Source organism: Phyllobates terribilis, unplaced genomic scaffold (assembly GCF_046119375.1).
Source record: "Phyllobates terribilis strain yellow unplaced genomic scaffold, ASM4611937v1 Scaffold_12__6_contigs__length_324123572, whole genome shotgun sequence".
NCBI lineage: Eukaryota > Metazoa > Chordata > Amphibia > Anura > Dendrobatidae > Phyllobates > Phyllobates terribilis.
In genome coordinates, this window is record NW_027362772.1 from 191321814 (window position 1) to 191346962 (window position 25149).

Genomic DNA, 25149 nt, shown 5'->3' on the forward strand with positions numbered 1-25149 from the left:
AAACAGCAGGCTTTTCCTCCACAAGGACTCACTAGTACACAGCATTCTTTATCCTGCATGGAGATGGAGGGGGGGGAGGGTTTGATGAGGGAGATGATCCCTATGACATGATTCCTTTCAGTCCTTATCTTTCTGCCTGATAATACTCTACACTGTTAGCTCAGGGAGTCTATCTGACCTGTGTTTACCTTCTCTCCTGACCTTGATTCTGTTCCCTTGACTTCTGTGAGATACCGATCACACACCACCTTTCTCTATGGCTCCATCCAGAACAGTAAGCAACTCCCCCACAATCCCCCTGGGGCTCTGCTACCCACTCTCTGTTTCCTGTGACTGTGTTAATTCTTATAGTTGCTGGATGCTTTTGAAGCAACAGCACTACTTCTGCATGTCACAGTACGTATGTGCACAGTAGATGTGTTTTACAGTCGATGCTCAACTATAACTGGGATAACTGCTTACAGATATTTGCTTACAGTTGTAGGGTGGGCCCCTAGGGTCAATCCCTCCTGTGGGCCCCAAACACCTCAGTCTGACACTTGTAATGCCCATCAATTTGTTACATGCAAATTGTCTACTGGCTAATACAGTACAAAGTTATATTTTCCCTGAATTTACACCGTGTGTGATATACACAGTTCAGATTCAGCTCTGCTTGTCAGTTCAAGAGCTCGTCACTTGCCTACAAATATGCAATTTTCTCAATAGAACATTGAGACTAGATTCTCATCCAATTCTCTCAATAGAACAAAAAAACAGATGAGAATCTAGTTGGTGCATGACCACAAGTATGCAAATCACATATTTGTGGTCACATGACATCTGATAAATCTGACAAGTTGAGCAGAATATGAATAGTGTGTACATTGTATTCTATTAGGATTCAAAAAGCTGCAGGACTTTCTGAAGATTTCACCAGGGCTGCACAATTCCTTTAAGCACAAGCCAGCTTTTCACAAAGTAAGGTGTTACATATAGAACCAAGAGTAAGATAACGCTTACCTTAGGCAACAATTGCTCAAGGACAAAAAAGATGCATTTAGAAGGCACGGCTTTACTACAAGCTTTAATCTATATTTAATTGTGACAGAATAGCTATATCAATGTAAATGAATATTTAATATACATGTGCAAGTAACCTTATTTCCATTTGTCCACTCTCCATGGGTAGTCCATATACCATAAAGCTTTGTTGACAGGACTCCTGTTGCATGGATTTAAGGCCATTAACTGCTTGAGCATATCCTTGGCTTCTGATGTCAGTTTTTTCCAGTGCCAAGCTAATTGTTCATGTCTTCCAGTTTCCTGCCATATAATAAAGTCTTCAAAAAATGGGTCGGATGATAATGTTTTTTCCCAAGGAAAATAGCCTGTTATCAAACAAAATAGAAGGACTCCAAAAGCCCATGCATCAAGAGTGAAATCTATAGGTACTGCTTCTCCATTTTGAGTATTACTTAATTCTGGTGCAGTGTAGGGGATGACACCTGATACAAGTTTAAGCATTGTACCCTTTGGGCGCGTTAAGCCAAAATCTGTTAGTTTGATTCTTTGACAATCACGACCAAACAAAAGAACATTTTCAGGTTTGACATCTCGGTAGACCAGACCTCTGCTATGAATGAACTCGAGTGCGCTGACTAGTTGATTGGTGCATACTTTAGCAACTGGCTCTGGCACTCCTTCCTACAATAAGAAATAAAAAAAACAAGTAAAACATTACAGCATAGCCACTGGAAAAATTCTCTCAAACATTTTCTATAAAATAGTCATATTTAGCTTCTCTATTTTAAAGGGGTTTTTAGCGACTACTGTGGGTGGAAAAAATATTGTGGCTATTCAAAAAATGTACCCATTTTGTTGTATAGAGAGGGATAATAGAGAGAGGTTACCTATATGCTCATGTACATGACAAACCCTTTGTTAGAATAATGAAAAATATTTGTGTGTCCAGCATAGGGAAATAAAAATATTTGTTTATTGTGATTTCAATAAAACGGATCCACAATGTTTCATATTAAACAGGAGATTGCTGACATGTTTCAAGTGCTAGACGCTATCGGCTAACCATTTAATGTGAAGTATTGTGGATCCTCATGAAAAGTCCCAATAAACAAATGTTTTTAAAACCCTTTGCTGGACACAGTAGTTTTTTTGCCAATTCAACTATCCATCTAAGACTAATTTGAGGTCTGTGCTGGAAATTCCATTTCAGGATGAGGGTGAGTGAATGCAAATTGTTTTTCTATACACACCCATTGTTATGCAGGAGCACCAATGGGCCAACTAGGTAAAGGGTTTCCTTAGATTCCTTAGAGTTACCATTCCATCGGAATAGTGAAACTGCTGGGATGGAGGCTAGCTCTAGTCCCAGCAGTTGCATAGTTGTATATTATAGTTGTGATTGGCACAACTCCTGTGAAGATGCCATCCCTGTGATATACATGCTCATCTTGGCGAAGTGTGTTTCGGAGACCCTGGGGATGGTCTGTACAAATGACTATGGGGGAAATGGGAAGGTCTGCACAAGTGACTATCTAAGGATTTTAAGGTACAGCTGCCATGTGACTCCAAAGTGAGGTACCAGAATCAATAAAAGTGTGGATGGTCAAATCTTAGATTGCAGCTGTCAGATGTAATGCATCATGATAAGGTACACTTGTGGCACCCCAGGGGTCTGGTTTCCACAGTAACAGCAGTGTTATGTCTGAGAGCAGGTGGGAGGTCTCTTGGTCAGGAATCCTGTGCATGCCACACCTCCTGCCCAGTCCTGGGAGGGGAAGGACTTCCCCTATATAAACCTGGGGCTGAGGCAGGGTTAGAGAGTTCAGAGGGAGAGTTTAGCCAGGAGGGCTGACAGGGAGCTGTGGCTCCGGCTGGGCCCAGCTCCTGGGCCATGCCAGAAGTAGAGACAGAGAAGAGAAGCAGCTATGGGAAGAAACATCAGGAGCTCTGTGGGAGCAGTGCTATAAGGAGTCAGGGGCTGGCAGCTGCAGAGCTCGCCCTGACTGGGAAGCTATCACCGGACCCGGAGTCCGAGGCTGTGGGGACTAACTCCTACCCAGCAGCAGAATCCGTCAGGCAGGGGATTTCAGGTCCTCTGGCCAAGAAACCCGAAGGCACGGTCACACGCATGGGACCAGCACCGCCGTCGTGGAGCGGAAGCTACTAGAAGGCCCCGAGTCACCGGCCATACGGGTGAGCACGGTACACTCAGGGACGTGGGCTACTTATACCCGCCTCTAGCAAGGTAGCCAGAAGAGTACAGTGAGTTTGGGAGGCCTACAACTCCGCCTGGCCAGGGGAAATCCCATCTGCTCAAGGACTGACCAGGCCCCAATCGCTAGCCAGTACTCCGGGAGGGTCTATCTTTGTCACCAGTAAAGACCCTGAACTACACCGTACCGTCTCCGAGTGGTTCCTGCTACCCCCATCATCCACGTCCGCTGCCCTGAGGCCATACCCCTCCCGTTGGGGGTTATACCACCACGCTGCACAATCTCACCACCGGCCTCAGCGGTCTGCCCTGCAGCGGCGGCTCCAAAGCTGCATTCAACGGGTGGCGTAGTCGTCCTACATCTACTGCTAAATACAGCGCCACTTAGTTTGACTCCCTGGGCACGGACCGGATCACCGCCACGAGACTACAACCCTCAACAGATCCGGCTCCGGGTAAGCTCCCGCGTGCGCAACGCAGCGCGACACAGGCCCAGGGGCGCGTCACACTCACACATCGTTTCTGTTTTTATATCCATCAAAAACAGACCATTTTTCTCTAATGTTTCATCCACAGTTTTTTAATCTATTGACTCTTAGCAATGGTTTAGTTAAAAGTGGATAAAGCACAGATGGAAAGCAGAAGTATAACTGATGTCTTCCGTTTTTCATTTGGTTTAATGGATCTGCATAGACTGTAATGCAGGGGTGGGGAATCTTTTTTTGCCGCAAATGGACATTTGGATATTAATACCCTCATTCACAGGCTTTACAAAATCATCAACTGAAAAAACGATCCTGATGTATTTTCTCAAACATATAATTAACTCACTGTTTATCTTTGGTGAGGCCGTGATGTTAGGTGATATTAATGATGTTGCTAATTGCAACTGATTTTGCAGATTTGCATCAGTCTTGAGCACACATGACTTGTGATGATAAGTTTTGTAAAGAACGGCTCGCAGATATAAATTGTTCTGAACCCAGATGTATATTTCAATGCAGATGTGTTCAAAGTGAGAGCTTTACTATTACTATCGTTTGCAGAATTTAAGCAGTGGGTGGTCTGCTGTATACATCACATAGGCGACACATAGATTGCTGTATATGCAGGTGCCTCTCACAAAATTAGAATATCATGAAAAAATTAATTTATTTTGGTTCTTCGATACAAAAAGTTAAACTCATATATTATATAAAGTCACTACAAACAGAGTGATCTATTTCAAGTGTTTATTTCTGTTAATGTTGATGATTATGGCTTACAGTCAATGAAAACATTAAAGTCATTATCTCAGTAAATTAGAATAATTAACAAAAAACACCTGCAAAGACTTCCTACACATTTAAAAAGGTCCCTTAGTCTATTTCAGTAGGCTCCACAATCATGGGGAAGACTGCTGACTTGACAGATGTCCAGAAGGCAGTCATTGACACACTCCACAAGGAGGGTAAGTCACTGCTAAAGAAGCTTGCTGTTCATAGAGTGCTGTATCCAAGCATATTAATGGAAAGTTGAGAGGAAGGAAAAAGTGTGGTAGAAAAAGTTGCAAAAGCAACCAGGATAACTGCAGCCTTGAAAGGATTGTTAAGAAAATGCCATTCAAAAATTGGGGGCGATTTTTTGCTGCTGCTGGAGTCATTGCTTCAAGAGCCACTACACACAGACGTATCCAGGACATGGGCTACAAGTGTCGCATTCCTTGTGTCAAGCCACTCATGACCAATAGACAACTCCAAAAGCGTCTTACCTGGGCCAAGGAGAAAAAGACCTGGACTGTTGCTTATAGTGGTCCAAGGTGTTGTTTTCAGATGAAAGTATATTTTGCATCTGGAGGAAGAGTGAAGAGGCACACAATCCAAGCTGCTTGAGGTCTACTGTGACGTTTCCACATTCAGTGATGGTTTGGGGAGCCATGTCATCTGCTGGTGTAGGTCCACTGTGTTTTATCAAGACCAAAGTCAGCGCAGCCGTCTACCAGGAAATTTTAGAGCACTTCATGTTTCTCTCTGCCGACAAGCTTTTAGAAGATGGAAATTTAATTCTCCAGCTGGACTTGGCACCTGTCTATGACTAGCCCAGGGGATGGGGATGACTCGGAACCCGGGCCTTTGCCTGGCCTTGGGAATGTCACGGTGGTCGGCTCCCGGGCCCGTACCCTGGGGTCACTCTTTAAAAGGGTGGATATTTGTTAATTTTATGAAAGTTTGTGATGCCACCTGTGGTTTCTGGTGAGAATCACCAGCGCTGCGGCAGTCCACTGAGGCCGGTGATAAGGCAGCTTGATGGTACAGCTCCCCACAGGTGGAGCTAGGCCTCAGGGCAGCGTATGAAGAGAGGATGCAGGACGGAGAGACCCAGCCGGGTCAGAGCAAGAACGGGGACGGACACGGTAGTCACTTCAGTACCTTTTACTCATGGAAATTCAGGCACATCCCGGAGCACTGTAGGGTGAAGGGTGCATATCAGGATCCTCCCCAATGAGCAGGTGTAGGGCTTCCTGTTTCTTGCCTCTGCGTAGTACGTTTCTGACCTGCCTGGAGCTAGGCCTAACTTTTGTCTCTGTCCTGCGCTGGCTGACCTTGTGGTAGGGCCTTTTCTTGGAGTACACGCTCCTCAGCTTGCGGGGCCTATGTGTCTAGTGGCTCTATTACGTATCAGCTCTCTAGCAATCCTGGGACCTGTAGTTCTCCAGGGATTCCGGTTGTACCTTACTGGGTCATAGAGATCCCGGTAAGCTTCGCACCCGGTGTCCGGTAAAGGATTCGGGGTGAGCTGGGTAAGCTCCTCTGCCCCCTATGTATTAACTCTCCACTCACCTTCGGCCTACTCGGGCCCTCACTTGGCTATACACACTAACAGCAGCTGGCCGCGCTTCACCGATCTTATGGCGCCGGCACACCTAAAGCTCACTACTCTGAGCTACAACTGAGTCTAGACTGGGCTTCACTGCAGACTGACCTCTCTCAGGCTTCTCCACTGCAGGAACTCTCTCAACAGACTTGACTAGACTGAGCTTGACTCTGTATTCAGGTCTGTATTTGCTGAACTCTCCAGAGGAACTGAACTGCCTGGCTCCACCTTCCCTATTTATATCCCTAACGGGCTCCCTCTGCTGGTCTGAGGTGGAAGGTGGAGATGTGTGAATGTTTATGGGGGCCTCTTGTGGAGGAATCCATCAATGCACTCTTCTAGGATCTGTGATACCAAGCGCAGCTGGCGTCACATTTACACTGCCAAAAGTACCAATACCAGGTTTAAAAACAACAGTATCACTGTGCTTGATTGGCCAGCAAACTCGCCTGACCTTAACCCCATAGAGAATCTATGGGGTATTGTCCATAGGAAGATGAGAGACACCAGACCCAACAATGTAGACTGTTATCAAAGCAACCAGGTCTTCTATAACACCTCAGCAGTGCCACAGGCTGATTGCCTCCATGCCATGCCGCATTGATGCAGTAATTGATGCAAAAGGAGCCCCAACCAAGTATTGAGTGCATTTACTGAACATACATTTCTGCAGGTCCACATTTCGGATTTTAAAATCATTTTTCAAGCTGGTGTTATAAAGTATTCTAATTCACTGAGATAATTACTTTTGTGTTTTCAATGGCTGTAAGCCATAATCATCAACATTAACAGAAATAAACACTTGAAATAGATCACTCTGTTTGTAATGACTCTATATAATATATGAGTTTCACTTTTGTATTGAAGAACTGAAATAAATTAACTTTTTCATGATATTCTAATTTAGTGAGATGCACCTGTACATCATATAGGATACACGGAGACTTCTGTAAACATCACGTGGGAGACTTTAAACCCTTTCCGACGTGGTACGTAATAGTACGCACCACGTTGGCACCCCCTGTTCAGCGTGGGCTCCGGAGGTGCTCATGTCAGCTGATTTATACAGCTGACATGTGCCCGCAACAGCCACGGGTGGAATCGCGATCCACCCGCGGCTGTTAACCAGTTAAATGCTGTCAATCTCTGACAGCGGCATTTAACATCGCCGCACCAGAAGTGCATGCACCGACAAGCAAAATGGTAACAATGTTTTGTACTTTTGACTTTCAGGCTCCATATCTCCATCAACTACTGCTTTGAAAGTGAGACTACCATCATTTTATAGACAATCATCTTGGCTACCTCATATATAAATTTGAATTGCAACTATCTATCATATGATCGAGCAATAAAATGCTCGATTGCTCGGTATTCGATTCGAGCAGGTCGGAGGCTTGATCGGGCTCGATTCCAGTAACAAGTATAATAGAAATCAATGGGAAACTCAAGCATTTTTCCGGCAGACCCTACCCGGAGTCACTGAAATGGATGGAAACTACGCTCAAATGGAATGGGAACAGCATGGGGAAGACACATGGACACATCTCTGCCTCCCAGGTCGCTACTGGGAACAATATTTTCAGAGTGTTATGCCACTTTTACGAAGTGACAATAAAATATACAAAACCGAAGATAAAATGGATTATACTATATGGAGGACTATGGGGGGTGCATTATGCTTCTTCTGGCATGCTGGTAATCACATTTTTTTTTTTTTTCCTAACTTAATGTGTGCAAATTGCGTCTAGCCAATCAGGGTGCAGGAGCCATCCACAAGGTCCAGACACAAGGGCTTGTGCCATTGGCTGCTGAAATCGCATGTCCCTCTCTATATAAAAGAACGGACATGTTGTTTTAGTGCCATTTTGTCAGTATAACAGCTTAGAGAGCATGCTCCTGACGCTGATCCTGGAGAATGAGAGATTTTAGTTTAACTAGGCGATTGCTTCTAAGTCAGATAGTTTAGATAGATAGGGTCCTGTGTGGCTGTGAAATCGACCTTTCAGCATTTTTTTTTGTGCCAATAGTGAGAACCAAAGACATCAGGGCACATTTCAGCATAGAACTCGGTTGGGCACTGCATTATTGTTCTTCATGCACGAGTACACCTTTCAACATCTATTTTTTTCTGTTACTAACATGATACAGCACACCACACCTGAGCTTCTAATTTTCTGGAGGTAAAATTCAGCTGTATGCAGAGCTCATTCAGAGTAAAAAAATCTATTTTTTTTCTGTTACTAAGGTGATAGAGCAGGCCAGATCTTAGTTTAATTTTTTTTTAAGCATATATTCTATTTAATACAGACCTCATCCACAGTAAAAAAATAATCTCTTCTGTTAGTAACTAGTGATGAGCGAACGTGCTCTCCACTGCTCGGTACTTGCCCGAGCATCACTGTGCTCGACGAGCTTGGCGAGTATTTCCGGGTTGCTCAGGCGGGAACTCGGGTCCCCTCCCTGCATGTTTGGCACTCTTTAGAGAGCCAATGAACATGCAGGGATTGCCTGCCATGCACTGTAATGCCGTAGCCATGTTGGCTGTGGGCATTACAGTGATTGGCCGCACAGCATCATCAGGTGTATATAAGACCGGGTGCCGTCATGCTCGTCACAGTCTACTCCGGAACCAGGCAGAGTAGGGAGAGCTGCTGCTGCATCAGGGAGAGATTTGCTTCTTCATAGTTAGTATAGGTATTCCACAACATATACAGTATATATCCAACTGAACTAACAGTCCTTCTGAAGACTAATCCAGCTGCATATATTCAGTGGTGATAGCAGCAATTAGGCATGCAGGCAGTGTATGTGGCAGACTGCAGTGCATATAGTGCAAGAGGGTACATTCAACGTTCCTGCTGCTGCTGTTCTTACAGATATTTGTAGACATAGCCTCAGATATCAGGGGCCAGGAAATTTTTTTTTTTATCTTAATCCTGGTTAGTTGCTTAAAAATCAACACCATTTTTTGCTCCATTTGCTTGTTCTCACTGCAGAATAAAGCCAGATCTGTTCCATATTTCAGCAATAAAAATCCAGAAATTTAAACTGAACGTGGAAAATATTGGTCTCCTTTTCCATTCTGTTGCAGTGTGTCGATTAAGCTATTCACACTAGCTGTCTGTGGTATTAGTAAATTTCAGACCTGCTATTTAAAACCGTGGTTCTCTGTCAGACATATTACCTATAAGAGTGTTCCAAAATCAGACATTTATTCCATTTTCATTCCGTTGCAGTGTGCCGGTCAAGCTATTCACACTAGGTGTCTGTGAAGAATAGTATTAGCAAATTACAGACCTACTATTTAAAACCGTGGTTCTCTGTAAAACATAACACCTATAAGAGCGTTCCAAAATCTGACATTTTTTCCATTTTCATTCCGTTGCAGTGTGTCGGTCAAGCTATTCACACTAGGTGTCTGTGAAGAATAGTATTAGCAAATTACAGACCTACTATTTAAAACCGTGGTTCTCTGTCAGACATAACACCTATAAGAGTGTTCCAAAATCAGTCATTTCTCGTGAACTTGGAAAATATTGTCCTCCATTAAAAATAGGCAAGGTGCATGGCAAGGGATGGGGAAGTGGATGTGATGGTGCATGCAGAGGCTGAAGCAGAGGATGTGGCTGTGGGCAAGCTAAAATTGTGCCACAACAAACACCCACATCTTGTTGCTCAAACTTCCTGTCCCAATTAACAGGGGACCGCAGAACACCACTTTGGAAAACAGAGCAGTGTCAAAAAGTTATTGGTTGGATAGCAGATAATGCTTTCAGTCACTTAGCCACCACCACCATCACCACCACCCTGTTTTCCACACGGTCAAGTCTCAGTTTCCGTGACTGCATATTCTTCACCCAGATCCTCCTTCCTTCTACCATGCCGAGTGCCCGGAGACAACTGATCCCACACTTGGACACTCAGAAGAGCTGTTCACTTTTAGATTTGGAGATTTGGGCCTCTTGCCGGGCCAGCTTCAAGCAAGTCAAGAGGAGAACGCGTGTAGTGACGCCCAAATATTGGAGCAGCCACGGTCACATGAAGGCGACGGTGGGAAAGTGCAATTACTGTCGCAAGAGTTGGACGATGATGATGATGAGACACAATTGCCAGAAAGTCAGGAGGAGGACCAGGGTGCGTAAATGGAAGATGAAGTGGTGGATGATATAGTAACTAACCCAACCTTGCAGGGGTACATACAGAGCAAGGACAGCAGCACACAGGGGGAGGGAGGCGTAGCACCACAATAGGCAGGAAGAAGCAGTGTGGTGACCACAGACACAAGGCAAGAAAGCCTTCCTCGTAATGCCAACATGACAGAAGTTGTCAGTACAACCGTTATGTCTTCCCGAGTCTGGTTATTTTTTAAAGACTCTGCAGATAACCCCAGAAAGGCCATTTGCACCACCTGCCTGGGAAGCATCAGCAGGGGTATCAAAACTAGCAGCCTGACCACCGCCAGCATGATCAGGCACATGGCAGCAAAGCACCCGACTTTGTGGGCCGAACCCCAGGGTCCAGCAACAGTGTCTGTGGGTGACACCTCTGCTTGTTCCGCTGTTGTGCATGCATGCCAATCCCCTGTCCATGGTGCATGCCAAGATGCCTCCCGCCCTGCACTTGTCATTGCACACTCTCAACTAGCACCATCAGAAAGCACGTCAACGTCCTTGTCCCAGCGCAGCGTTCAGTTGTCTCTACCCCAGTCCTTGGAATGCGCAAATACGCAGCCAACGCCTTACAGACCACACTACTAAATTCACATATTTCCCGAATGCTTGCTCTCGAAATGTTGACCTTTAGGCTCGTGGAGATGGAAGCTTTCTGCAACCTGATGGTGGTGGCCGTCCCTTGGTACTCGGTCCCCAGCCGCCACTATTTCTTCTGGTGTGCCATCCCCGCATTACATGAGCACATGTCCCACAACATTAGACGTGCACTCATCAACGTAGCTGCTGGGAAAGTACACCTAACCACGGAAATGTGGACAAGTGCTTGTGGGCAGGGGTGGTACATCTCCCTGACGGCACACTGGGTTAATATAGTGGAAGCCGGGACCCAGTCGGACCTTGGGACGTAACGCATCCTCCCGACGCCGAGGATTGCGGGCCCTGGGTCAATCAGGGTTGCCCCAACATTCTACAGCTCCTGCATCTCCTCCTTTTCAGCCTCCATCTCCGAAATGACGACATCAGTTGCTAGATGGAAGCACTGTAGCACTGCCTCGGCCAAGCGGCAACAGGATGTGCTGAAGCTAATATGCTTAGGTGGCAAACCGCACATCGCTGAAGAGTTATGGACAGCTCTGAAAGAGCAAGCAGATCTGTGGCTGACACCGCTGAACCTACTGCCAGGCATGGTCGTGTGTGACAATGGCCGGAATCTGGTGGCGGCTCTGAGGCGAGGGGAGCTCACACACGTACCATGCCTGGCCTATGTGCTTAACTTCGTGGCTTAGCGGTTTATCAAAATCTACCCGGATTTGTTGGATCTGCTTGTCAAAGTACTCCGCCTCTGTGCCCATTTTAGAAAGTCAGCTACAGCTTCTGCCGCCCTTGCCGTGTTTCAGCAGCGTTTGCAGCTTCTGGCTCACCGACTGATCTGCAATGTCCCCACACATTGGAACTCTACATTGCGGATGTTGGGAAGGATTTGTGAGCAGAAGAGGGCAGTTGTTGACTACCAGCATCAACAAGGCTGTCGGTATTCAGGTCAGACTCCACACATAAGCCCTCAGGAGTGGACATGGATGTCAGACATATGTACCATCCTACAAAACTTTGAGGACTCCACCAAGATGTTGAGCGGTGATGATGCCATAATTAGCATCACCATCCCGCTTCTCTGTCTTGCTCACAATCAAAGAGGATTCATTGCAGGCGAAGCACGATGAGATGGATCAAGGAATCATATAGGGTGATTGCACACAACCCAGCTTCATCTTATCCCAACGTGGATTGAGTGACAATAAGGAATAGGAGGAGGAAGAGCAGAAGCTAGTTTCCTGCGCTATAGACAGTACTACTAGCACAACTGTCATATTGTCTGTTCAGGGTGGATGGCCTGAGGACAGAGAGGAAAAGAAAGAGGAGGAGTATGAGGAGGAGAGCATGGTCAGTCGTCCTCTTGGTGAGGACACAGAAGTCTTGCCTCTTTGCAGTCTGGCACACATGGCTGAGTTTATATTAAACTGACTTTCCAGTGACCCTTGTGTTGTCCAAATTTTGAGTAACAGTCATTACTGGTTTTTAACACTTCTAGACCCATGCTGCAAGGAGAACTTTCTGTCTCTTATTCCCTTGCAGGACAGGCCTAGTAAAATGGGGCAGTATGAGAAGGCCCTTGTTGCGGATTTATTTAAAAAATGCCCATCTGAAAACGCTGGCGGCAGAGGTCAAAAGTTCGTTGGAAAAAAAAAGGAGTACAGGCAAGAGGGACACAAATGCAATCCAGCAGAGGGCAGGGGAACACTGTCAAAGTTCTTGGACAGTTTTTTCAGACCCTCCCATTGCACAGGCCCTGAGGCGTGGGGTATTCTCCCAAGGAGGGAAAAGTTTCGGAAGATGGTGAGGGAGTACCTTGCATACCGTACCAACGTCCTCCGTGATTCCTCTGTGCCTTATAATTATTGGGTATCCAAGCTGGACACATGGCATGAACTGGCTCTCTATGCTTTGGAGGTCCTGGCCTGCCCTGCCGCTAGCATTTTGTGAAAGCGGGTTTTTAGTACCGACGATGGAATTATAACCGATAGGCCCATCCTTCTGTCAACTGAAAATGCTGACAGGCTGACTCTTCTAAAAATGAACAAGGGCTGGATTGGGCCAGACTTCTCAACACCACCGAATGATAGCAGCATAACATAAACTCAAATGCAGTGTCTTTTTTTGGGAGGTCTAACTCTATTCCCATGCACCTCTGTCTTCACACCCAGACATGGGTATGCGCTTCCTGATTTTGTTGACTTGCTTTTGTCCTCCTCCTTCTCTGCATCCTCATCCTCCACCACCATATCACCACCATATGTACCATATCAACATATCTACATCTCTTGCAAGGGGCATTGGAGTTCCTCCAAATTTTTGGAAGCAGTTGCTTCACTGCATAGGCAAATAGTATATGAGACACACTTCCTAATAATGGGAGCATTTTTTGCAGTAGGTCCTCCAACCTGTACGTCTCTTAAAAGGGGTATTGGAGTTCCTCCAAATTTTTGTTAGCCGTTGCTTCACTGCATAGGTAAACAGTATGGGAGACCCACTTCCTAATAATGGGAACATTGTTTTTCAGGAGGCCCTCCGACGTCTATGTCCCTTGCAAGGGGCATTGGAGTTCCTCCAATTTTTTGGCAGCCGTTGCTTCACTGCATAGGCAAACAGTATGGAAGACACACATTCCAATTTGCTGCTCGGACCGAGTAACGTCTACTCTGTCACCGTGCTAAGTGTTGTCACACAGGTCTCCGATCGCAGAATCTCCACTTGTTTACTTGCTCCAGTCAGGGTGAGTGACAGCCCATCAGCTGTAATGGAAGCGGACATGCTTGCAGTTTTTGCTTCAATGAGCACACCACATCTTTCTCAATCCACCGTAACATCTACACCTGCACCTCACTCACGGTCCAGCAGTTTGTCGTGTTCAACCTACTCCACCCTCTCTCAGCACTGCAGCCAGCCCTTGGTCCTGCAGTTATAGCCATGTAAAAGATTGTTACCTCCTACACATGACAAAGCTAATTTGAACTCCACCATCTCTAATCTGTTGGCCACGGAAATGCTTCTTTTCCACCTGGTGGATACAAATGGTTTCCGAAAGCTGATGGCCGTCACAGTCTCCCAGTTGCCCAGTCGCCATTACTTCTCTAAAAAAGTTGTGCCTGTGATACACCAACATCACCCATTCCTTGACTAAATGTATGTCTGCCAGGGTGAATTTCACCACAGACACTTGGACAAATAAGCATGGCCAGGAGCGTTACATCTTGCTGGCTGGGCACTGGGTGGCTCTAGTGGCAGGCAGGGAAGGAGCTGCTCCACATCCGCAAGTCTTGGAATCCCCAAGACTTGCTGGACAAACCTCTGTATTTAACACTTACTCCACTGCTTCTGCCTCGTCCCCCTCCTCTAAGGCCTCCACCTGCGCCCTCAACCTCTGCCTTAATGAGACACGTGTTCCAACAGTGCAGAGTGAATCCCCACCACTTCTGTACTACGCAGCCAGGGCTCACCAAAATCAGGCAGCCTTAAAATTAATATGCCTTGAAGATCACAGCTCTCCAGGCTGAGTTTGAGCAATGGGTATCTCAGCTGAACCTGGAGCCAGGGAAGGGCATGTGCGATAACGGTACAATTCTGGTGGCAGCCCTACGCCTGGGCAAGCTCACACACTTACCTTGCTTGGCTCACGCCCTCAACCTGGTGGTACAGCAATTTCTCCGCCACTATCCCAGCCTGGATGTACTGCTGCAGAAAGCACGGAAGGTGTATGCTCACTTCTGCCGTTTGCACCCCTCATGTAATTGACTTGAATCAATACAGAGGTGTTTGTCCATGCCAGTTCACCGATTAATATGCAATGTGCCGACATAGTGGCATTCCACTCTGCACATGTTTCAGCGACTGTGGCAGCAGCGATAAGCCCTGGCGCAGTATCTCATGTCGTATGGCCTGGGCCAAAGCACTACGGACGTGGTCACAGATTAAGGACCTCTCCATCCTTCTGCACAATTTTGAAATGGCTACTAAGATGGTTAGTGTTGACTATACCGTCATCAGCATCACTATTCCAGTCATCTACATGCTGGAGCAGACTTTGAATATCATGTGGAAGGAGGTGGTTGTCCTAGAAGAAGAGTAGGAAGCAGAGGAGGATACGGAAGAGATAACAATGTCTCTAAGTTCCAGACTGTCGCCATACAGGCGGGTGCCAAGGGAGGGTGGAATACAGCGATCAAGGGGGTCTGGTGATATCAGACAAACTGTTAATAAAGATGCAGGAGCTGAGGAACAAATGGAGGAGGAAGAGGTGATGGGCGAGCAACAGTCAGGAGATGAAAAGGATAATCATCCTCTCTCTGTTTTTCGTGGTTGGCGGGAGGGGATGGAGGAAACAAGCATCAATGTTACCCAACCACCAACACACCATGGGCTTGGACCTCATGGAAGAGCCTGACATATGAGCGCCTTCTTGCTGAACTATCTGCAACATGATACCTGTACAGTTAGGATTCAAAATAGCGCTGAGTACTGGGGTTCCACTCTGTTAGATCCAGGTTATAAGAGTAAGTTTTACCAAATGCTTTCCGCCCTGGAAAGGGACGCGTGCATGCTGGAGTATCAAAACACGCTTTTACACAACCTTAAGAGAGGTTTTCCCCAAGACAGCAGTGAAGCACACAGTGTGCATCGCAGTTCTAGACTTCTCACCTCAGGAATATCAATTAGTCAACACAAAAACATTAGCAGCAGCAACAGTGTAAGTGGCAAAAGCAATTTCTGTGAGTCCTTTCACACATTTTCTTAGACCATCTCGTGCACCAGCACAGCAGAGTACAAGTCTGACACGTGGTGAATGACTGGAGAGGATGGTGCAGAAGTATCTTGAACTGAATTTAAATACCATCATGGAGGGTTTGGACCCTTTTACATTTTGGTCTTCAAGGAGTGGCGGGGGGCGGGATGTTGTGACGGTCCCCGCGCATGCGCCGTATACGTCTTCCGGTCGGCGGCCATCTTCTTCGGGTCACATGATCGGACATGTGACCAATCGAGCGGTATATCATGCCTGGCAGCCAGCGTTCTTTTGGAACGTGTCTTCAGTAATGCTGGTGGTGTCCTGATAGATAAGCTCATTCGGCTGTCCCCTGAAAGTGTAGACCACCTAACTTTCGCCAAGATGAACAAGTCATGGATCTCCAAAGACTTTTGCACTCCAATAGCAGAATGTGCAGACTAATCGATGTTGTAGTTTTTAGTGTGCTGCATTGATCTTGCATAATTGCAGTCTGTGATATCTTTGTTGTGGCTTCTGTGCCTGATGTTGCTGCTGCTGTAGATGGTAACAATAATTTTTGGAAATGTGAACACTCCTGATTGGGTCTCCATCTGCTGGGTTGGCTGTCGTGGAAGATGTGTCGGTCCTAATTATACTATTTGTACTGTAGTGTAATTGATGCCACTTCGGTGGTGTCTGCCACTAATTTTTGGAAATGAGGAGACTTCTGGTTTAGTCTCCTTCATGTGTGTTGCCTGTAGCAATAGGCCTCCCAGACAGGCAGGCCTCCGCTTACTTTCAGTCAATTACCCATGTTACTATCCTTATATTTTTGTACCAATACTAATCTATGAAACTGATTTTTAGGCTATCTGAATGTGGCTGAGCATAAAAGCTGCTTGAGCTGTTGTATGTGGTATCAGGGCTCCCAGCTCAGCAGGCCTACACCGATCCCTCACACATGTCGTATTAATCTGAAGTTCAATTGAAAGCTGTAAATGCTGGCCCAGACCCTGATACCTCATGCATGGCCCATGGCTGACTGCTGCTGTGCCATTATAAAATTTGTGCTGTGGGTCAATTCATGCCACTTTTCCTGGTGTGTGCCCCTAATTTGAGCTGTATGTGTTTGGTTTTGCCTCCCATTGAATCCAATGGGGTTCGGTATGTTCGTCGAACCATTCGACAAATTACTCGGCTAACATCAGGAAGTTTGCCGAGCTGGGACGAACCGAACATTTAAAGGTTTACTCATCTCTATAAATTAACCCGTTTCCGACATGTGCCGTATACAGTTGAAACCAGAAGTTTACATACACTAAATAAAAAGACACATATGCATATTTTTCTCAACTCATGACACCACAACGCTCTCAAACGATGGGGGACATTTTGGTTGCGAGACACTATGTCCCCTTCCGGCCTAATCCATTTGGATCCCGTGGTCCCACAGTGGGCTCATTCCCATGTGGCCATTGTGTTGCTTGTGCCAATGTCCTTCGTTGTACATCATTCCCCAACTCTGATGGCTCCCGCCAATTTGACATCCATCATTTTATCTCCTGTGGCACCACACATGTGGTTTACTTTGCCACATGTGGGTGCCAATTGATATACATTGGCTTAACCACTAGGGAGCTTCGAATCAGAGTTCAGGAACATGTTCAGGACATTGGCGCAGCACGAACGGGTACTGATCCCCGGGAGCTGAAGACACTACCACGGCATTTCAAGGCCATTCATAATTGTGATCCCCGCTCACCTAAAGTGCGGGGGATTGATAAAGTGTGCCTTGGCTCCAGGGGTGGGAATGCTAAACGCCTCCTGGCACAAAAGGAGGCGAGATGGATCATCACTCTTGACACCCTTGCGCCACGGGGTCTGAACGAAAATCTAGGCTTCTCACCTTTTCTATGACATTTAACGGTGTTGTTCTGTGCCTCAGTTGAACTATTATTCCCTTTACTATCTATCTGATATTCTTGGAGGGTTACATCCAACCTTGACTCAGGGGTGGTTGATCTCTACCTGCATCATGTATAATCCAATACTCTTGGTATTGAATCTCTGCTCTCCTGTAGCCCCTGCTCTGTATATTCGTAGTGGCGGGGCGAGCTCCTGTGGTCTGCTCATTTTAATACTTATTTTTAACATGCTTGATTTTAACTTTCATTTTTTCTCATATTCCCTCTATTTAGTGTTTTTCCATTTGTGGTCCCTATGCCGGCTCTGATGTTTCCATCTTGTTGAAACCCCTTCCGCTCTCTACAGAACAAAAAGAAAAGGAATGGCTGACTGACTCCTACGGACTCTGCCCCCTCGGCTGCTCACTCCCTGCCTTGGAATTTAAATTCCTAGTCCTCGTACTTGATTATATGTATTTGGATGCCTGTTATTGTTTTAGCTCTATGCATACTGATTAGAATCTAGGAGACATGTACTCCCATGTGATGTGATCGTACATAAAATATGGACTTAGAGCTACGGTGGAAGCTGGAAGCAGCCCTCTGGGCAGGCGGCGCGCATGCGCGGGGCTACTCACCCTCCTGCGATCCCGCGCGTCTGTCTCCATGGTGCCGGCGCTGCTCCGGACGTTGTCTGTTTGGCACTTCCAGGGCTGCGCCGTTGTCATGACGGACGCGGCGGGGTGCGGGATGTTGTGACGGTCCCCGCGCATGCGCCGTATACGTCTTCCGGTCGGCGGCCATCTTCTTCGGGTCACATGATCGGACATGTGACCAATCGAGCGGTATATTTAAAAAAGACGCCGGTGCTTTGAATTGCGACGCCTCTTGACAAAGCCAATCCCCCGAAATGCGCGTCGAGGCTTGCAGGTCCCATACTTGCCCACTCCTGCCCTGTTCGCCTACCCCCTCCACTCCTTCCTACCTTTCCCTCCCCCTTCCTGAGCAATCGTTGGTGACTATATTGGTGAGTCATTGATATTTGACAATATATATACTTTGGATATTTCTAAACGTTTTATGCCTGACACTTTTTTGAACTGTCTACATGTTTACATATATATTATCCATGTTGTCATCGGTTCTTATAATCATTTATTGATTGCTCTTATTCTAGTCTACTTCCTTACTATATATATAGGCCTTTTGTGGTCCTGTGTTTTGTGAGGACCCACGTATTTGCAGCTTATATTAGGACGTTGTTCCGGTTATATACTATTACGGGTATTCCCTATTTTTCGCTGCAGTGTGACCATGGCCATTCTTTTATCTATCCCTGTATACTAATTTGCTCCGCAACCTGCATGCATTTGGAATATGTACTTTTTATTGTGATTTTTCTATTTTCAATAAAGCTTTTTCTATATATGCCTTGTACTTTCTCCAGTGTTCGTACATGTTTTTCTCAATATCTGACAATATGTTTCCCGTTTTAGGTCAATTAGGATTAACATAATTTTTAATATTTCTCAAATGCCAGAATAATGAGAGAAAATGTTTTAAGGCATTTTTTATTACAAACTGCAAACTCAAAAGTTTGCATATACTAAGATTACTATGCCTTTAAACAATTCTGAAAGAGAGAAAGGAAAAGCGCGCTGTGTGAAGGACCGAGTGGACCAAATTAAATTGAGGACAGCCAAAAGGCCACTCACCTACTGGAGTTGTGCACCCCTGCACAACCCCAGTGACTGCCAGAAGGTGGAGGGATGGTTGTTCTCACCGCACTGTGCGGGCCGGTATGCTCACGACGTGCTGCGTGCTGCAGACCGCTGTGACTGCTGCTTCCGGGTTCCTGGCCGCAGACCACGTGATTCGGGGCTGGGTGCGCGTCACCTCAGGTCCTTTGGAGTTGGGAAGGGTGGCTCTGGTACCACATGTCCTCAATTGATGGGGAATTGCAGGGATAATTAACATGTAATTAAAAATCACCACCCACTCGCGCTATACAATTGCTTGAAAAAATGCAGCTGCTGTTAGTAGAGCAGGTTTCGTGTGATCACCTGCCTGTGGGAATAAATGTAGTGAATGAAGTATATACTACCGCGCTCGCAGACTTCAAAAATAAATGTGTGAAAGAATCTAGAACACCAGGGTAAACATATGTCAGGAGTAATCCGGCTAATGCTGTTATAGACCTACCTACAATAGTGTCAATAATAATAATAAAAAAAATCCCTGCACCTGCAATCCCCTATTGTGCTGCTATAGGGATCACAGAGACAACTGATAAAACCATCCAATTAGACACTACTGTACATATGAACCAATGCAGTGGATAGCACAATGGTTAAAGTACCTATGTAGTTTGATTTGTCCTTTTATATTGTGCTGGGTCCTGGAATTCCTGTGTTAGATTTTGTGGCCGCTCTGAGGCTCTCTGAGCAGTGACGTCGCCCTAACCCCTCCTCCCCCGTGTGCGGCATCAGCTAGCGGTGTAGCTTCCGGCCGGGGCACGCAGCATGGTCGAGCGCCAGTTGAAGATTCACGGCAAGGGGCATCTCTGGGAGGACGCTCCCATTACAGACTTTTTCACCTCCAGGAATTATACGGGGATTCCAGGACCCAGCACAATATAGGAGGACAAAGCAAACTACACAGGTACTTTAACCATTGTGCTATCCACTGCATTGGTTCACATGTAGTGTCTAATTGGATGGTTTTATCAGCTGTCTCTGTGATCCCTATAGCAGCACAATAGGGGATTGCAGGTGCAGGGATTTTTTTTTATTATTGACACTATTGTAAGTAGGTCTATTACAGCATTAGCCGGATTACTCCTGACATATGTTTACCCTGGTGTTCTAGATTCTTTCAGACATTTATTTTTGACGTCTGCGAGCGCGGTAGTATATACTCCATTCACTAGAAAATTAACATGTGATCGAATCGTTGCTTCTGCCGCTAACCCACTAGGAGGGAATGAAAATGACAATATATAAGGAGTAGAGATGAGCGTTGTTCTACTCGAACTGTTCGCCAATCTCAAATTCGAGCTGTTTTGGGCGGTGTTCGAGACGTTCGGCGAACACGAACAATTTGAGAAAAATTCGGCTGTTCGAGGTTATGTTCGATAACTGTTCGTGCACCAAAATCATAACTGGATTTTTTCTCAGTAATGATGAAAATTAATGTTAATACGCAGTTTGAGTGTACAGCGGGGTGGGGGGAGGGGCAGGGGATGGATCTCTGCAGGAACAATGAAGATCTCCATTTTTTTTTTCTCTTTCCCGCATTTGCAGTGGGGAGGTGCAATCTGTCAGCCTATCAGCAGCGCACACACGGAGCGAAGTGCTTTTTTTCACACAAGCAAGGGCAAGTGTCATTGGCAGTGTATGTCACATGTCCTTGCCCTATAAGACCAAGCCATTTTCCCCGTCGCCACCATTTTCTCACTGCTGCAGCTGCGTGTTAGACGGCACCGCTGTTGCTGTGTGCGCTATACCTTGTTAATTTCAAGCCAATTTTCGCACAAATATACAGATAGCTTGGGAGTAGGGAATAGTTGTGATTGCAGTCCTTTTAAGGACTAGGTTACAGCATTTCCTACGACTTTTATCAGGGAGGTCTGTGCTCTTAAATAGATCGGTTGTGGGAGTAAAGACTAATTGTAATTGCAGTCCTTTTCAGGACTAGGTTACATGAGTTCCTATCAGTTTTTGCCAGGCAGGTCTGTGCCAGTGCTGTGCAAGTTTTTTTCACAGCATTTGGCTGAATCTAGCAAAGCTAATCCTTTTTGGCCTATTGCAGAGTGTGTTAGTCAGTGGAGTAGCCTATCTGTGTTGCAAGATATACCACCTGTGTATAGAATACCAATTTTTTTACTGCACCTAGTGAAGTAAAATCTTTTGGGCATAGCATCATTCTATTAGTCCATCTATACTGACCTCCATCAGGTTGCAAATTAAAACTAATTTTTATCTGCATCTACAGTACCTCTGAAAAAATATTTGGGCTTCTAGCAGTGTGTGGGACTTGTTCTATTAGTCCATCTATACTGACCTCCATCAGGTTGCAAACTGAATATATTTTTTTCTGCATCCACCTCTGAAAAAATATTTGGCCTTCTAGTAGTGTGTCGGACTTTCTCTATTAGTCCATCTATACTGACCTCCATCAGGTTGCAAACTGAATATAATTTTTTTCTGCATCTAGCTCTGAAAAAATATTTGGCCTTCTAGTAGTGTGTCGGACTTTCTCTATTAGTCCATCTATACTGACCTCCATCAGGTTGCAAATTAAAACTAATTTTTATCTGCATCTACAGTACCTCTGAAAAAATATTTGGGCTTCTAGCAGTGTGTGGGACTTGTTCTATTAGTCCATCTATACTGACCTCCATCAGGTTGCAAGCTGAATATATTTTTTTCTGCATCTACCTCTGAAAAAATATTGGGCTTCTAGCTGTGTGTGGGTCTTGTTCTATTAATCCATCTATACTGACCTCCATCAGGTTGCAAACTGAATATAATTTTTTTCTGCATCTAGCTCTGAAAAAATATTTGGCCTTCTAGTAGTGTGTCGGACTTTCTCTATTAGTCCATCTATACTGACCTCCATCAGGTTGCAAATTCAAAATAATTTTTTTCTGCATCTAACCCAGCCAATAGTTTTGGCCTAATACCACAGTTTGGCCACTCAGCTCTGCTCGGTTACCATCCATTGTTTTTTTGTGCAAACAACTCCAGAGTTGTGAATTAGTTAACCACCAAAATGAGTGGAAAAAGGCCTGCTGCTGGTGGAAAGGGGAATAGGCGTGTTGGGAAGGGGAAAAAAGGTTGTGTCCGTGGGGTAGGTGTTAAAGCAACAGTAACATCTGCAGAAGAAAGACCATCTTCCAGCCAAACTAAAATGTCTACTTCTTTTAGCGGACAATGTGATAAGATCCCTTTCTTACGGCCACGCCAATCGCTACAAATTCCAGATGAGGCACAAAAACAGCAGGTGCTTCAACGGATATCAAGTGCTCCTTTAAGTGGGCTCTCCTCCACATCAACTTCAACATCACAAATACTCCAGTCCTCAAAGGTGTCACCCAAATCGCACTTGCTTCCTCACAGCTCCCAAATCTCCAGCTGCCCGTCTGAGTATGAGGTAGAACAGATGGTTGAGTCTGCAGAGCTGTTTACTCATACTATAGCCTGGGAATCAGAGGTCGACTCCAGCGCTTCTGTGAATCCAGATGAGGAAATGATCTGCACTGATGCCCAGAATCTTTATGAGTCGGATCCAGGACCAGACGCAGAAGGTTCTGACCATAATGTAGACCCTCATTCCCAAACTGTAACTCCTGTTGGTGGAGACAATGAGGAAGACGATGATAAGACTCAAATACCTGATTGGAGCGACAACTTTAGTTTTTTGTCAGGGCAGGAACAGGTTGGCTCTGAGGACGACGGGTGTGATAACGCACAGGGTGATGATGATGAGGTCGGAGATCCCACTTACTGTCAACCCACAGTCAGCCAAGAGATGAGGTCAGCAGAGGAGGTGGAGGAAGATGCTAGTGACGACGAGGTTAGGTTGCGCCTTCCTGGACAGAGACGTAGTACTGGAAGCACGTCAACAACTGCATCCTCAAACACAACTCTGCCTCTCACCACAAGTCGTGGTGGCTCTTCAGGTCGCATGGGTGCTAAGCCTTGCATAGCCTGGGCATTTTTTCAGATCGATAAAGATGACCCAACTCGTGTTATCTGTAACATTTGTCAGCAAAAGCTAAGTAGAGGCCAAAAAATACATAGTTTGAGTACTTCATGCATGAACCGGCACATGGACATGAAGCATAAGTTGCAGTGGGAAGCTCAGTGTGCTACAATGCGGCCTAGCCGGCCGGGCCAACCACCGTCTGCCATATCTTGTGCATCCGCGGCCTCTTCATCCTCTGTGACTGGGGGGACAGCAGTCACACCTGTTTTGGGGCGCAGACCTGCCACCTCTTTACCCGCAACAGCCAGCGTGATTGGCAGGTCATCATTTTCTTTGGAGGTGGTAACACCAGCTGGTGTTGAGCGCTGTCCGACATCGATAGCACCACCTTTGGATGAAGGCAACCTAACATGTCCGCCTGCATCTTCCTCACAGACCGGCAGTTTGCCGGGGACACCCTTATCAACCCCGTCTAAGCACAATAGCCAGCCCTCGGTCCCTCAGATGTGGACAAGTAAAAGACCATTTCCTCCTAGCCATGAGAAAGCTAAGAGGTTGAATTTCACCATCTGCAAGCTCTTGGCTACAGAAATGCTGCCTTTCCGCCTGGTGGACACAGAGGATTTTCGAGACCTTATGTCCGTCGCAGTGCCCCAGTACCAGATGCCCAGTCGGCACTACTTCTCAAAGAAAGGTGTGCCTGCGCTCCACCAGCATGTCGCACACAACATCACCGCTTCTTTGAGAAACTCTGTGTGTGACAGGGTGCATTTCACCACAGACACTTGGACGAGTAGGCATGGACAGGGGCGTTACATGTCGCTGACTGGGCACTGGGTAACTATGGTGACAGCAGGACAAGGGGCTGCTGTCCAAGTCTTGCCGTCCCCACGAGTTGTGCGTCAATCCTCTTTATGTCAAAGTTCCTCCACTGCTTCTGCCTCCTCAACCTCCTCTCGGTCTTCCACCTGCACCCAAAGCCTGTCTGGTCATGGCACAAGCTTTCTAACTGCGCAGAAGGGATCCTGCACACCTCCTTACTATGCTGGCAGTAGGGCTCAACGTCATCAGGCGGTTTTTACATTGAAATGTCTGGGAAATGTGAGTCACACAGCTGAGGAGTTGTGGTCAGCTCTGGAGAACCAATTTCATGAATGGTTGTCTCCACTGGACCTGAAACCAGGGAAGGCCGTGTGCGACAATGCTGCAAACCTGGGTGCGGCCCTTCGCCGGGGCAATGTCACACACGTGCCTTGTATGGCTCACGTGTTGAACCTGGTTGTCCAGCAATTTTTAGCCCACTATGCCAGACTAGATGGCCTTCTGCAGAGGGCACGGTCGCTGTGTGCTCACTTCCGCCGTTCGCATCCCGCAGCTCAGCGACTTACATCTCTACAGAAGTCATTGGGCCTGCCACTTCACCGGCTAAAATGCGATGTGCCTACCCGGTGGAATTCAACTCTGCACATGTTGCAGCGACTGTGGCAGCACCGACAAGCCCTGGTGCAATACGTTCTGACTTATAGCCTGGGCCAACGAGATTCAGAGGTGGGGCAAATCACGCTGGAGGAGTGGTCTCAGATCAGGGACCTATGCACCCTTCTGCACAGTTTTGAAATGGCGACGAAGATGTTTAGTGCTGACGATGCCATTATCAGCATGACTATTCCGGTGATTTACATGCTGGAGCACATGTTAAACAGAATTCGGAGTCAGGTGGTGGCACAAGAGGAGGTGGAGGAAGTAGAGGAGGAGGAGTTGTATGCGGAAGGGCTAACATCTGCAAGGTCCAGAAGGTCGGCAGCACCAAGGCGGCAGGCATGTGAGGGTGGGGGAGATGGTTTTACCAGGGCTCATGGTAGCAGCCAAACTAGTGAGGAAGGTGCAGGAGCCCAGGAAGAAGTGGAGGACGAACTGATGGAAGACTCATCAGATGAGGGAGACCTTGATCACATTTCTGTTGTGCGAGGT

The 25149-nt window shown here is 46.4% G+C and overlaps 1 protein-coding gene across 4 annotated transcripts in view; it reads right to left on the bottom strand.

Annotated features, from left to right (window-relative positions):
* Window positions 1–1089: 1089 nt before the first annotated feature.
* LOC141172391 (serine/threonine-protein kinase SBK2-like) overlaps window positions 1090–25149 on the bottom strand; it is a 440216-nt gene continuing 416156 nt past the window's right edge. For all 4 annotated transcript variants that reach the window (XM_073656540.1, XM_073656538.1, XM_073656541.1 and 1 more), the window contains one exon: window positions 1090–1686. In XM_073656540.1, the coding sequence (XP_073512641.1) occupies window positions 1141–1686 (546 nt within the window). In that variant the 3' untranslated portion in view covers window positions 1090–1140. The remainder of the gene's footprint in view (window positions 1687–25149) is intronic.